Source organism: Salvelinus sp. IW2-2015, linkage group LG1 (assembly GCF_002910315.2).
Source record: "Salvelinus sp. IW2-2015 linkage group LG1, ASM291031v2, whole genome shotgun sequence".
Lineage (NCBI taxonomy): Eukaryota > Metazoa > Chordata > Actinopteri > Salmoniformes > Salmonidae > Salvelinus > Salvelinus sp. IW2-2015.
The window spans coordinates 33,024,506-33,039,260 of record NC_036838.1 but is presented as its reverse complement, the minus strand read 5'-3'; the positions used below and the strand labels follow the sequence as shown (position 1 = coordinate 33,039,260).

Below are 14,755 nucleotides of genomic sequence, written 5' to 3'. Positions count from 1 at the left end.
CGTCCGCATCCCGCACCTTCTTTGTATTAGCTAGCCTACTTTATTTATGTTTAGATATGTACCAGTAGGCTAGCCTACATTGAGTATGTGGTCAAATCATAACTGACCGATGTGGCTTGAATTGTAGTGTTAGTTGAAAATCCAAAATAAAACAATAACAGTGATGAAGGCTATGAGATTCACTTCAAGACATATTTAATAAAACTGTTAATAAAAAAAGTTGTCGTTCATGTTTTTGCGCCCATCATACCAAGTTGGTCTAGTTCTCAATTATAGCCCTCCATGTAATATATGTACATTATCATTGTTCACGTTTTTTATTCGTCATATAACAGACCCAAAGCCAGTCACCCTATCTATATAATGGTTCTTCCACGTTATTTGTGAATTCAAAGCTTCGCCACTTAAAGAAAGGAGGAGAAAGCCTGGTAGTTACAGTTTAAAAAAAAGTTTTTACATTTGTCAGTGACTGTGTGGTATAGGCTTTCACTGAGATGTTGCTTCTACATCTGCATTGCTTGCTGTTTGGGGTTTTAGGCTGGGTTTCTGTACAGCACTTTGAGATATCAGCTGATGTACGAAGGGCTATATAAATACATTTGATTTGATTTGATTAAAGCAATATAAATTGGCACACTCATTTTGTCAAAGCAATGCAGTGAAGTATTTGAATAGTCACTTCAAATAGCTACAGAAATGTTGGAAAATGTGGATGGGGAGAGTAGAGGAAAAGCAAATCCCACAATTCGATATAAAATCACTGCCTGAGAGGCCTATCTAATTGCTACGTCTAAATAAACTTCCATTTCAGCTTACACAGTATGATTGAAAGTTTTCATACGTGTTATTAAGTAGGCCTTCTTTGTAGAAAACTTGTCCAGTCAGTCATGTGACTCATGTCACACACAAGCCAATTCAAACCATTGCCAGGAGATGTTGCAGTTGTTAAGATGACATTCTGTTTGCGCTTTACCTTTAAGATAAACCAATGATGCAACTTGAATAAAGATAACTTAGGGTTACTGTTATTATTATCACCATTATCATCAACGTTGGCATTATCATTCTAAGTAGGCTATCAGTCGTTGTAGGCTATACAATTACGCACAATTATTCACGTCGAATTCGAATTCTGGCATACCTGCCTTATCGAGAAAATTGTTCCTAGTGGTCAGTCAAGCCATTTAGAAAACAATCCCAGATAGGCCTAAAGTACGATATAAAACATATAGTGAAAATGTAATAATAATAATATTAATGGGCTAAACAGTGTACTTACAGTATAGCGACCCAAACAAGTAGAATGTTCTCATGCACTGCTATTACGTTGACTGAATATCAGCTGGCCAAAGTAATATGCCATAGCAAATGATTGTTTAGCCCATTAATATTATTATCATTACATTTTATTACTATTATCTGTTTATTGTGACAAACAATGAAATAAATGCTACTGACAACCCACTTGGCACACACGGGTTGAATCAACGTTATTTCCAAGTTGAACCAACGTGGAATAGACGTTGAATTTATGTCTGTGCCCAGTGGGAATTTTGCATAAAGTTGTGGTCAGACATTATGTAGCCACCATTGATGCTGCCTATTCTATTGCCTTTTACAGTTTGGAGACCAACTGCCTGCTCTATGCTACACTTTTAAKGATGATTTTATACCTATAGGTTGCTGGAACGAATCCCCGAGCTGACAAGGTAAACATCTGTCGTTCTGCCGCTGAGCAAGGCAGTTAACCCATTGTTCCCCGAGCGCCGAAGAGGTGGATGTCGATTAAGGCAGCCCCCTGCACCTCTCTGATTCAGAGGGGTTGGGTTAAATGCGGAAAACACATTTCATTTGAAGGCATTCAGTTGTACAACTGACTAGGTATCCCCCTTTCCTTATCCCCCTTTACTATCGGTAGTTTTGGTGGTAATCAATTCGTTYGTCTGCAACTGGTTATAACAAACTTTAACATTAGGCCTTCAATGCAGTTCTATCCTATGCACACCACACAAATGTTGTGTTGATTACTACATAGTTTGCATGTGGGGGGGCTTGTGTGTTTTATGGTCTTATCCATCCCTGGCACCAGGTGACGCTCTCGGCCTTTCGTCCAGCACTGCACCGCCAGTGCCCCAACGGGGTCCCTGCTGCCCGGATATCAGGCGTTTCTCCTATTTCCATCAATAACCTCCAAGTGTGATCTAACCAAATTTATGACTGGCCGATACGAGCACGTGATTATTTTTAAACATCCCATATTTGGGCAATGGAGAAAAAAATAAAAAATCACCCACCTATAAATCGTGGTCATTTTTAGGATAAAACCCCATGAACTTCAAAAGAGCTACAAATCAAACGCAATAATAATAACAAACCGTTACAACTGCTATCTGTAGGCCTACATATTTTACAATTATCGGGTTACATAAAAACTTGAATGCAGTAATTTAGTCCATATAAATGCTTCCATTTCGTTTCCTTAGCGTTTTCTCTTGAAATGAGCTCTTACGTAGCCAACTCATTGTTTAAGCAAACTCACGAGGCGTCAGCCTTCGCTTTGAACAACCATGGATACGGCTCTAGCCCCGAACTCAACTTGTCCGGCTACTGTGGTTTTGGAGGGCATGATCACCGGGGGTCATTCGCGTCCCCGCCGTCTTCGAGCTCCCTTGGCATGGTAGAGATGAACTCTGGGCTGCATGGCAATCCTGGCGACCTTACACCACGACCAGAGTCTTCCACAGGAGACGCTTCCCAGAGACGCCACATGAACGAGCAGACAAGCCGCCAGGGTTCTCTAAATCTCGGACTGTATTGTCGCAAACCCGAGACGGACTCGGATTTCAGCGAAATGCATATCTGCAAGACTCAAACAGGCGAGATCAAAGTCGTAACTTTGCAACCCGTCCAGCCAGTAAGACAAGGAAACCATTCTACTCAGCCACAAACCAGCGAACCGCAACCACAAATATATCCCTGGATGACTAAACTACACATGGGTCACGGTAAAGTTTCATGTATATCTTTTCTTTATTCTGTACAAAGGGAAGTTTCTTTCTCACACCCTCTCTCCTCCATGTGTGTCTCTATTTTTACCCTCCTGAGTCCATTCACAGTTTTTCTTACTTGAGTTTTATAGGCTGTATTCGGAAATAATAAAACTCGCAGTCGTAAATTTTATGACAAAGTCATCAATTGCTCGTAAAAATGTCCTGTTACACCGAAGAAGCGATCTGCGTCCAAATTTATGACGGGGTCATTGGATAAGGGAGACACAAGTCCCTTAAAAATCTCAACAAACAACGTTTTCATTCTACTTTATTTAGAATCAAAACAAGATAGTATGATAAGTAGGCCTATGATGCTTATTTTAAGGAGAGTTGAAGGGTGAGATTKTGGATTTCACTGTGCACTTTAACTGAACGTTCATAAAATTTGAATAGTCTACTTACTTGCCATGGCAACTTATTCTGTGTTATGTAACAGGGCATGTAACCTACTTTAGAGGGACAAATGATATTTCTGTAACTGTAACCACCTTGTTCTTGTTTTAATTGTAGTTATAATAATAATGATTATTATAATAACAATAATATTATTAGTAATAAGCCTACTAGTAATACAATCATTGTAGTTTCATTGAGTGAACCCGAATGGACACCTTTTGCGGGGTTTTGGTAACTCACGCAGCTCCACATTGATTACCATTTATCCAGCCATCCAGCTACCCTCATATAGGCTATATTCATTAAGCCATACAGTAACTTTAAAATGTTAAAGTAATATTTTCACAGGATATAGTCACAGAAGAGGCTGTGTTTTGCTATTCATTCTTATTAATTGATATGCTACAAGTCATTGCATGTCCATTGACAAGTTAAGACATATTTTAAGTGATAATGTTGAGAATGTTTCTATGAATTGTCACATTTCCAGTGTGGTCACAGATGATTGTTCTCTCAATTACACTCCAGAGGCTGACGGTAAAAGGTCAAGGACGAGTTACACGCGCTACCAAACTCTGGAGTTGGAGAAAGAGTTCCATTTCAACCGGTATCTGACGCGTCGTAGGCGCATCGAGATCGCCCATACTCTCTGTCTGAACGAGAGGCAGATCAAAATCTGGTTCCAGAACCGCCGAATGAAGTGGAAGAAGGACTCAAAGCTTAAAATTAAAGAGTCAATCTAAAACATGGAGCCATTTTCAAACGTTATCAACGTTCCTTAGAGATGTCATTCAAAGACTGTCAGCACCACCCATGTTTCCAAACAGTGACTTTTGTGATGCGATGTTTCAGTGTGATGAAAAATATTGAACATTCTTCGATTATGGATCTGATTATGTAATATACCTGTCATTTGGTTTGAATATTGTATTGTTTTATTTTCTATCTTTGAATATGTACTTGTTCAGCAGAGTCTTATATAACTTGTGAGAATGGAAACGCTTGAAATATATTAATTAGCGAAAATTGTAACATTTCATCACTTCCCTTTTTTTTACCTTAAAGTATTTTAAAGTTGAACGTTTTATTGTTATTATCGTATTACCACTGTACTATCACTATTGTTTTCTTCGTGAGAGGTGCCTATTATTTATATAAAAAAACATCAAGAAGGTAAATTCCTTGTAGTTTATCTTCAAACTCCTTAAGTAATTATTTTCTGTTTGTGTTTTTTATCAGCCCCGTTTAAACAACCAGGGATCTTAAGATGTAACATAGACACATTTTAGTAAATTGCGAGGGCTATATCATTCTGTGATTGTATTTAAAATAGTCCACATAAAAGGATTGGTTTTGGACATAAAGTGTGGTGAGAACAGTGATATACTTAAACCTTACTATACATTTCGTAGTTAACATGTATACTGTGAATGGGTTCCTCRTGTGAAAAGGTATATTGTATTAGGCTACATAACTTGCCAGTATAGGCAGGGGCTTCATATTTGGGGGAAACATAATATTTGGCCTGATTGTTGACTAAGATCTGACTCAATGTGCCAAGTATGATCCTGGGATTTGTTTTTAAACCACAGCATTACATTTGTCACAAATCATTATTAGCAATTTAAAATATTCTGTAAAACACGAAAAATACATGTAGTGGCAGATTACAGCTGAGAATTGGGCAATAGCCCACACATCCTACATTTCCTGCAAATGTAAGATTAATGGGGAACATGGGCAAACAAAAAGACAACCTGTAGTCTAGAATTTATGTAGGCCTAATGTGTAACTTATGTTCACTTCAATAATGATTCATTATTAATGTGCCTAAGGTTTGAAAGTGAAGAACACAAACATGGTATTCCTTTTCTTCTGAAAACGTATCTCTCCAACTAATGTGAGATTTTGGGTTGACATAAAGGTTGTCATGAGGCAGGAGACTCATTCCTCACATATACAACTTTGAAGGCCTTGTAGGTAAAACAAATTCACATATTACATTGAACATATTCTTGACCAAGTTTCTTTTCACTTTGTAGAAATAATAATAATCTATTGAGTGGTTTAACGKAGGATGATCCTCTGGAACGAAATGCACTTGAATAATTGAATTACCTATATTAACTAGAACAGTTAGCACCATAGTATAGCTTAGATTTAAATTTGCTCATCTTGATTATAGATAGCTGAAGTTTTATCGTTGAAGTGAACTGAAATCTTGAGGAGAAAGGCATTCGTGCTATGTTTGTGTTTTAAGTCATGAAATAAAGATGGGTGAATTTGGGGGGAAAAAACAGCGTCGTATGTGCTTCATATTACAACTATGTCTTTTGAATATGTCACGGGGAAAACGGTGTGTGGGAAAGTATAATGGTATACTGGAACTTTGTGCGGCTAATTCAGTAGCGGTTTGATTAGCCAACTCCAAGAAGAATTGGTTGTTTTTTTACTCTTTGGCCCTTAGCAGTTCTCAACGTGCTCGCCGGTTCACTGTCAGGCTCCACTTCCTTAGTAATTGTTTACAGTACAGACGGATGCCTGTAAAACTTTATGGCCCTGTCGTGTCATAAAACTTTACAGCTTTCCCTAACACCGCTCAAACAACGACAGTTGTTTCCTGTCTAGCGAAACAGATGCACTTTCAGGAAGGCTCTGAATACAGGAGAAAACGCTAATTCCATTTGATGTAACCAATCTGTTCATTTTGCTAAAATACTAACTTAATCACCCAAGATTGACAAAATTAATATCATTTTCATTGGGAAAAGTAAACTTTTAATCAAAGTCCCAAGCAGCAGTTGAACTAGAAATACTATATTATTCTCTTTGGCTATTTCCAGGAACATTCAACACAATATCTAACTTATGTGACAACGTAAAAGCTTTCTCTTGTCGTTTTGAATGATCCACCAACTTTGGACCCGAAACTATMATTTAAAATGTATTTGAACTCACAACAGGTCCAAACATGATTTCTTCCTTAATGTCACATGTTGTCCATATCAATGTTTCTGACGGAACTTTTCGATCAAAAACACATTTATGGAGCCACCTTTGACGGAAACATGCACTAAAGTATCACTTTTGCATCGATCATTTTAAAAACCGCTGGTTATAGAGAATTCTGGTTTGGTTTAATTATTAGGGTCAACTATCTTGTCTGTCTGTAATAGTAGCCTACATGCCTTGCCTCCATGATCCTACACCGGGAGCAGTATGACACCATGTAAATAAAAAACTCAGGAGGAACCTCTGGAGCCGTCATCACGCAGCATCAACCTTGCTGTCTCAAACATATCAACACAGGTAAACAGTGCTGGACAACCCCTCCCCTCCTCAAGCCCTTTCACATGTGAAGGAGTCCTTTCCACAAGAGGATAAACTGGTGTCTACCTTGCAGTCTTCTGCGACTTCTTGGTACAGTATTTCCCCAACACTATTTACATGTCAAACCCTGTTCCATGTCAGAAAGAATGAAACAAACATGACTCACCTCTTCATTATTGTGGTTATAGTTCCCCCAAGAAGTCGTACGTCTGACATACCTATCGGGTATGTCAGTTTCAGACTTGACGCGTAGAGTAGTTTTTTTTTTGTTCTATTGGATAGCGTCCTTTTTTGTTTCCGTCTGTCTGTCTTTTGTACTTTTAAACTTTTGGAGGTTGTGTATGCAGAAGGGCCTAGGGCGCTGACCCTGAGTGGCTCGCGGGGAACACGTGATGCCATTAAAGTAAGTTTTATGGTTTGGGAGAGCTGACAACCCAGTCCTCGATATATTTACATCATATGTAATCTTAACTGTCGTGAATCGCAGCTGTTGGACGCTCGTATCTGAGTGGACGGTGGTGTATGAGGCGTTTAGTAAGGACCATCTAGCCCTCAATACTCTGCACTCTCATCGTTTGACTCAGGCAAATGGTTCCCAGACGGTGCAGTAAGTTAATAATCTTGTTTATCTTGCTGGTAATGAAATAGACACCTGCCCCTTGTAACACCAGGGGGGTTAATTAATACTGTTATTTTAATGTTAGCCTGATAAATGCCTTGGTGATCTGGCGCGAATGGTTTTCAATTAGGCTCTTTACATGTTGGCATTTTCTCTCAACTCAGATTACTTTTAAAGGTAGACTATTTGCATGTGGTATAGATGTGATGCTGTGGGGGTTAACAGTTCAGTATAGGCTAAGTGCGTTTCATTTAGGTCTTTGTAGCTTGTAGCATATCGGAAGCCCCCTGTGTTCTCTCGACGTGTGTGGAGTTGTCGTTACATAATTAGACTTCAACATTGCAATGTGATTGTCTTTGAGTTAATTTTGTTTCGTTGATGCAGCAAACAATCAGCTTTGATTCAGCAATCACCATTTATACAGGGTTAATAGCTTAATGTTTTTAAGGGAACATGAACATAAAACAAAATGGGTTGATTAGTAATGAACAAATAATAACTCCTTTAAAAATTCAACATGGAAGCAAGGCAATTGTAGGCTATCAACTTAATTTMAAAAGTTAATCACAGCTCACTGTATTGAATAGTATTGTGTCTGTGTCTGTGTGAGTGGGGTGGGGGTGTGGGTGGGGGGTAGTCTACAAAGGAACCATTCTGCTGCTATCAGGCTACTTAGAAGCTAGGTTTCAATCCAACTTGTCGACAGATATATATTCTACAAACCGCATAAAGGTGTATAGTCTACATGATGAGATTATTATGGATAAGCGGCAGTCAGGCAGAATAAGACCCTCTATATTTATTGGCAAGGAGCATCAACATCACAGTGCACTTTCACCACCCTGTGAAGTTCATCATAATTTAATTTCAGAAATATTCTAATAAACTGCATGGTTTCCCGAGTCTTAGTGGGAGGACACACCATATCATCGTGTGACTCCAAGTTTTCTTCGACATTATGGTTATTATTTCAATATTTGAGCATAAAGGCGTTTCCACCGCCATTTCTCGCACAATTAATTTTACGACAAAAACAGCTCACCATCTCGAATGAACAAATTATTTGTCGCATTTATAAAATTGTACCGACACTCTCTGTTTCCATCACAGCTGTCGTGATTTAAAAAAAAATAAGCTATGACTTTACTCGCATAAAAACTTTGAATGGTAACGTGGTTTGTRATAGCAATTATTCAATCTCAAAGTTTGTAGCGAGCATACCAGCCGGTTGGACCATTAAAYCCTGTGATGCCTRCCAGTATCGCAGGCACCCATTCATTCATTAGAGACTCCCGGTCCTTACTGAACACAGGAACAGATTGTGCAAGTCTAATTTTCCGGCCCTCTGAATTTAACTTAAAAAATCCCAGCTGGGTAGGCCTAGTGGTTTGCTTGTGTTTAACGTTAGATGGTGGCTTGCTGTTAGTTCAATAGACAGGTTTTACAAGTGGTGATTTGTTTCATTCTTTGTTTGATGTTTGTTTTGAATRGTTTCCCCCAGAGGCTGTATGGAAGTTTCCATGAGTAGCCTAGCTTAGGCTTCACCAGTAGCCCAGGAAATGTAGACAGGAGCTAATTTCTGAATGAATTGAATATCAACAAAAATGTCAATATTGCTGGAATACATTTTTTACATGACAGATACAGTCAGGGCCAGATCCATATTATGGTTYAGGATATAACGATTGGGTCATGTGATGTCATGTCTGTTTGACTACTCTCTACAGACTGCTGCAATTCTGGCCTCATTAAACCTCTACGGGTTCAGTGTCCCGTAGTAACAGCAAACTTTCCAGGACATAGACATGTCTTATATGGGCAGAAAACTTAAATTCTTGTTAATCTAACTGCACTGTCCAATTTACAGTAGCTATTACAGTGAAAAGATACCATGCTATTGTTTGAGGAGAGTGCACAACAACAGAAAACTTTTATCACASCAACTGGATTGATACATTCACCTCTGAAGCTAAATCATGTTCTTACATTCAGTAATCTTGCTCTGATTTGTCATCCTGAGGGTCCCAGAGATAAAATGTAGTATAGTTTTGCTTGATAAAATATATTTTGAAATTCAAATGTGTGAACTGGGTTCTACAGTTTGAGCCCCTGCTGTCTCTGGCTCCACACCCACTCCACCCGGCCATCTAGAAGTGCGAAAGTTAGTATATAAGCTAATGATCCATCATGTATGACATTCCTGGGAGTGTGTAAACTTACATTTTGTATTACCATATCATTTTTGTAGGTTCTCTGTAGTTATGAACTTGAAAATGTATCTATTGACCAATTCGGCACATTTGGGTAGATATTGTTCAGTATTGCAATGTTTCACTGGATCAATCTGAAACKTTGCACACACACTGCTGCCATCTAGTGGTCACAATCTAAATTGCGCCTAAACTGCAATATTATATTATGGCCTTTCTCTTGCATTTCAAAGATGATGGAACAACAAAGAACATAGAAAACGCATGTTTTTTTGTTTGTATTATCTTCCAGATCTAATGTGTTATATTCTCCTAAATWAATTTCACTTTTCCACAATCTTCAAAGTGTTTCCTTTCAAATGTTATCAAGCATATGCATATCCTTGCTTCAGGTCCTGAGTTACAAGCAGTTATATTTGRGTATGTCATTTTAGGCAAAAAWAAAWAAAAAAGGGCCTGATCCTTTTTAACATAACATTGGACAGGTATCTGTGATATTCAATGTTATAATGAGACTTTAAAAAATACTACAGGCCACCGCTATACATTTTGAATGATCTTGACTCTAAAATGAAAAGTTGAGTTTGTTATGAGGTTCCGCAAGGGTGTAATATGGTCATGTTGGGCATGCTTATAGCATTGTGTAATTGAAGCAACAACAAAACTGCTGGCTTCAAATCAAATGTTATTTGCCACATACACATGGTTAGCAGATGTTAATGCGAGTGTAGTGAAATGCTTCTGGTTCCGACAGTGCAGTAATATCTAAGTAATCTAACAGTTCCCCAACAACTACCTAATACACACAAATCTAAAAGGGGTGTAATAAATACATGGATGAACGATGGCCGAGTGAGYGGCATAGGCAAGGTGCAATAGATGGTATAAAATACAGTATATACATATGATATGAGTAATGTAAGATATGTAAGAATTATTWAAGTGGCATTGTTAAAGTGACTAGTGATCCATTTGTTAAAGTAGCCAGTGATTGGGTCCCCATGTAGGCAGCAGCCTCTCTGAGTTAGTGATTGCTGTTTAGCAGTCTGATGGCCTTGAGATAGAAGCTGTTCTTCAGTCTCTCGGCCCCAGTTTTGATGCACCTGTACTGACCTCGCCTTCTGGATGGTAGCGAGGTGAGCAGGCAGTGGCTCCGGTGGTTATTGTCTTTGATTATTTTTTTTGCCTTCCTGTGACATCGGGTGCTATAGGTGTCATGGAGGGCAGGTAGTTTGCACCTGGTGATGCGTTGTGCAGACTGCACCACCCTCTGGAGAACCTTGCGGTTGAGGGTGGAGCAGTTGCCGTACCAGGCTGTGATACAGCCTGACAGGATGCTCTCGATTGTGGATCTGTAAAAGTTAGTCAGGGTTTTGGGTGACAAGCCAAATTTCTTCAGCCTCCTGAGGTTGAAGAGGCGCCGTTGCGCCTTCTTCACCACACTGTCTGTGTGGCTGGACCATTTCAGTTTGTCGTTGATGTGTACGCCGAGGAACTTAAAACTTTCCACTTTCTCCACTGCCGTYCCTTCGATGTGGATAGGGGGGTGCTCCCTCTGCTGTTTCCTGAAGTCCACAATCATCTCCTTTGTTTTGTTGACTTTGAGTGAGAGGTTGTTTTCCTGACACCACACTCTGGGGGCCCTCACCTCCTCCCTGTAGGCTTTCTCGTTGTTGTTGTGATCAAGCCCACTACTGTTGTGTCGTCTGCAAACTTGAGRATTGAGTTGGAGGCGTGCATGGCCACGCAGTCGTGTGTGAACAGGGAGTACAGGAGGGGGTTGAGCACACACCCTTGTGGGGCCCCAGTGTTGAGGGTCAGTGAGGTGGAGATGTTGTTCCCTACCATCACCACCTGGGAGCGGCCAGTCAGAAAGTCCAGGACCCAATTGCACAGGGCGGGGTCAAGGCCCAGGGCCTCCAGCTTGATGATGAGCTCKGAGGGTACTATGGTGTTGAATGCTGAGCTGTAGTCAATGAACAGCATTCTTACATAGGTATTCCTCTTGTCCAGATGGCAYAGGGCAGTGTGMAGTGCGCAGTGTGATGGCAATTGCATCGTCTGTGGACCTGTTAGGGCGGTATGCAAACTGAAGTGGGTCTAGGGTGGCCGGTAAGGTGCAGGTGATATGATCCTTGACTAGTCTCGCAAAGCACTTCATGATGACAGAAGTGAGTGCTACGGGGCGGTAGTCATTTAGTTAAGTTATCTTTGCCTTCCTGGGTACAGCAGACTAGGATAGGGAGCGATTGAATATGTCCGTAAACACACCAGCCAGCTGGTCTACGCATGCTCTGAGGACGCGGCTATGGATGCCGTGTGGGCCAGCAACCTTGCGAGAGATTAACACGTTTAAATGTATTACTCACGTCGGCCACGGAGAAGGARGAGTGGGGGCACAGTTGTTATTAGCGAGCCGGGACGGTGGCACTGTATTATCCTCAAAGTAGGCAAAGAAGGTGTTTAGTTTGTCTGGAAGCGTGACGTCAGTGTACGTGATGTGGCTGATTTTCTTTTTGTAGTCCGTTATTTCCTGTAGACCCTGCCACATACGTCTCGTGTCTGAGCCATTGAATTGCGACTCCACTTTGTCCCTGTACCAGCATTTCGCTTGTTTGATTGCCTTGCGGAGGGAATAACTACACTGTTAATATTCAGCCATATTCCCAGACCTCTTTCCATGGTTAAATGCGGTGGTTCGCGCTTTCAGTTTTGCGCGAATGCCACTATCCATCCACGGTTTCTGGTTAAGAAATGGTTCTCGTCACTGGTACATCCTGTTTGAGTTTCTGCCTATAAGACGGTAGGAGCATGATGGCGATGTGGTCGGATTTGCCRAAGTGAGGGCAGCATCTTGCTCCTACCGTCTTATAGGAGGCAGAAAGGAGGCAGAAACTCAAACAGGATGTACAAGTGACTAGAACCATTCAATGCTGGTCTGACCAATTGGAATCCACRYGTCAAGATTGTTTTGATCACGCGGACTGGGATATGTTCCGGTCARCCTCAGAGAATAACATTGACCTATATGCTGACTCGGTGAGTGAATTTATAAGGAAGTGTATTGGAGATGTGGTGCCCAGTCTGTTTTCARTGGTCATAATCACTGCTGGTTTCCTTTATCTCTCTCTCAAATTTACCTGATTCATTAGGGTTATCATAGAAGGGGATGGCGCTGGAATTTTAAATGATCTTGACTCTAAAAGTAAAAGTTGAGTTTGTTATGAGGTTCCGCAGGGTGTAATATGGTCATGTTGGGCATGCTATATTGTTGTGTAATTGAAACATGTCTGATGATTCGTCAGAGGGCGTAGCATATGTTTTTTATAAGCGTCCAGGTTAGTGTTAAATTCCTTGAAAGCAGCAGCTCAAGCCTTTAGCTTAGTGCGGATGTTGCCTGTAATCCATGGCTTCTGGTTGGGATATGTACGGATGGTCACTGTGGGGACGATGTCATCGATGTACTTATTAATGAAGCCGGTGACGGATGTGTTAAATTCCTCAATGCCATTGGATGAGTAACGGAACATATTCCTGTTTGTGCTTGCGAAAAAGTCCTGTAGCTTAGCATCCGCTTCATCGGACCACTTCCGTATTGAGTGCGTTACTGGTACTTCCTGTTTGAGTTTGTGCTTGTAAGCAGGAATCAGAAGCATAGAGTTATGGTCAGATTTGTCAAATGGAGGACGAGGGAGAGCTTTGTATGCGTCTCTGTGTGTGGAGTAAAGGTGATCTAGAGTTTCGCCTCTAGTTGCACAGGTGACATGCTGGTAGAAATTAGGTAAGCCGGATTTCAGTTTTCCTGCATTAAAATAACAGGCCACTAGGAGCGCCGCTTACGGATGAGCATTTTCTTGTTTGGTTTTGGCCATATACAKCTTGTTGAGTGCGGTCTTAGTGGCAGCATCAGGTTGTGGTGGTAAATTTACAGCCCACTGAAAAAATATAGATGAAAACTCTCTTGGTAAACAGTATGGTTAACAGCTTATCATGAGGTTTTCTAGTGAGGTGTTCTATACGACTGTGTGATCATGCTTTCTATAGGTGATATGAGTAAACAGGTTAAAGGCAAATTTCTAAATTGTTCAAATTCATATTCATCATCTCCAGCYCCACCCCAACATCAACATATGTGAAAAAGCCACATTTCTATGTTTTGTAGTAAAAAGGATAGAGGAAGATAAATGTTTCCAATGACATCATCAACCAATTAGTAGACAATTGGTGGGCAATGCCTACTTGTAATTGGTTAAAATCATATGATGCACACTGATGATGTCATTGGAAACACTTACCTGCCTCTATYTTTTTTTTTACTACATAACATAMAAATKTGAAATTKTCACATATGTTGATGTTGGGGTGGTGCTGGAGATGAATATGAAGTGGACAATGTTCAACATTTCCCTTTAACATTCACAAGGCCATAAGGTCAGACGGCTTACAAAGACGCATACTCAGAGAATCTGCTGACCAACTGGCAAATGTCTTCACTGACATTTTCAACCTCTTCCTGACCCAGTCTGTAATACCTACATGTTTCAAGCAGACCACCATAGTTCCTGTGCCCAAGAACGCCAAGGTAACCTGTCAAAATTATTATCTTCCTGTACTCCCTGTTCACCCACAACCGCGTGGCCTCGCAAGACTCCAACACCATCATTAAGTTTGCCAATCACGATGATGATTACGATGAGACAGTCTATAGGGAGGAAGTCAGAGACCTGGCAGTGTGGTGCCAGGACAACAACCTCTCACTCAATGTCAGCAAGACAAAGGAGCTGATCGTGGACTACAGGAAACGGAGGGCCGAGCACACCCCCATTCACATCGATGGGACTGAAGTGAAGRATCTATCATGGCCCAAACACACCAACACAGTCGTGAAGAGGGTACGACAATGCCTCTTTCCCCTCAGGAGGCAGAAAAGATTTGTCATGGGCCCTCAAAAAGTTCTACAGCTGCACCATTGAGAGCATCTTGACTGGCTGCATCACCGTATGGTATGGCAACTGCTTGGCATCCGACCACAAGACGCTACAGAGGGTAGTGGGAACGGCCCAGTACATCCTTAGGATTAGCTCCCTGCCATCCAGGAAATCTATACCAGGCAGTGTCAGAGGAAGGCCCTAAAAATTGTCAGAGACTCC

The 14,755-nt window shown here is 40.8% G+C and overlaps 1 protein-coding gene and 1 long non-coding RNA gene across 2 annotated transcripts in view; both read left to right on the top strand.

The window, feature by feature from the left end:
* Positions 1 to 1,524: 1,524 nt before the first annotated feature.
* LOC111965940 (homeobox protein Hox-C5-like) lies at positions 1,525 to 5,729 on the top strand. The gene is made up of 2 exons (XM_023990375.2): positions 1,525 to 3,005; positions 3,975 to 5,729. Exons 1-2 carry the CDS (start codon positions 2,498 to 2,500, stop codon positions 4,187 to 4,189), a joined length of 723 nt encoding a protein of 240 aa, XP_023846143.1. The 5' UTR covers positions 1,525 to 2,497; the 3' UTR covers positions 4,190 to 5,729.
* A 1,519-nt stretch (positions 5,730 to 7,248) lies between these two features.
* The window catches only part of LOC139028024 (uncharacterized), a 43,265-nt gene continuing 35,758 nt past the window's right edge, over positions 7,249 to 14,755 (top strand). The window contains exon 1 of the long non-coding RNA XR_011480159.1: positions 7,249 to 7,383. This is a non-coding gene — a long non-coding RNA (uncharacterized lncRNA). The remainder of the gene's footprint in view (positions 7,384 to 14,755) is intronic.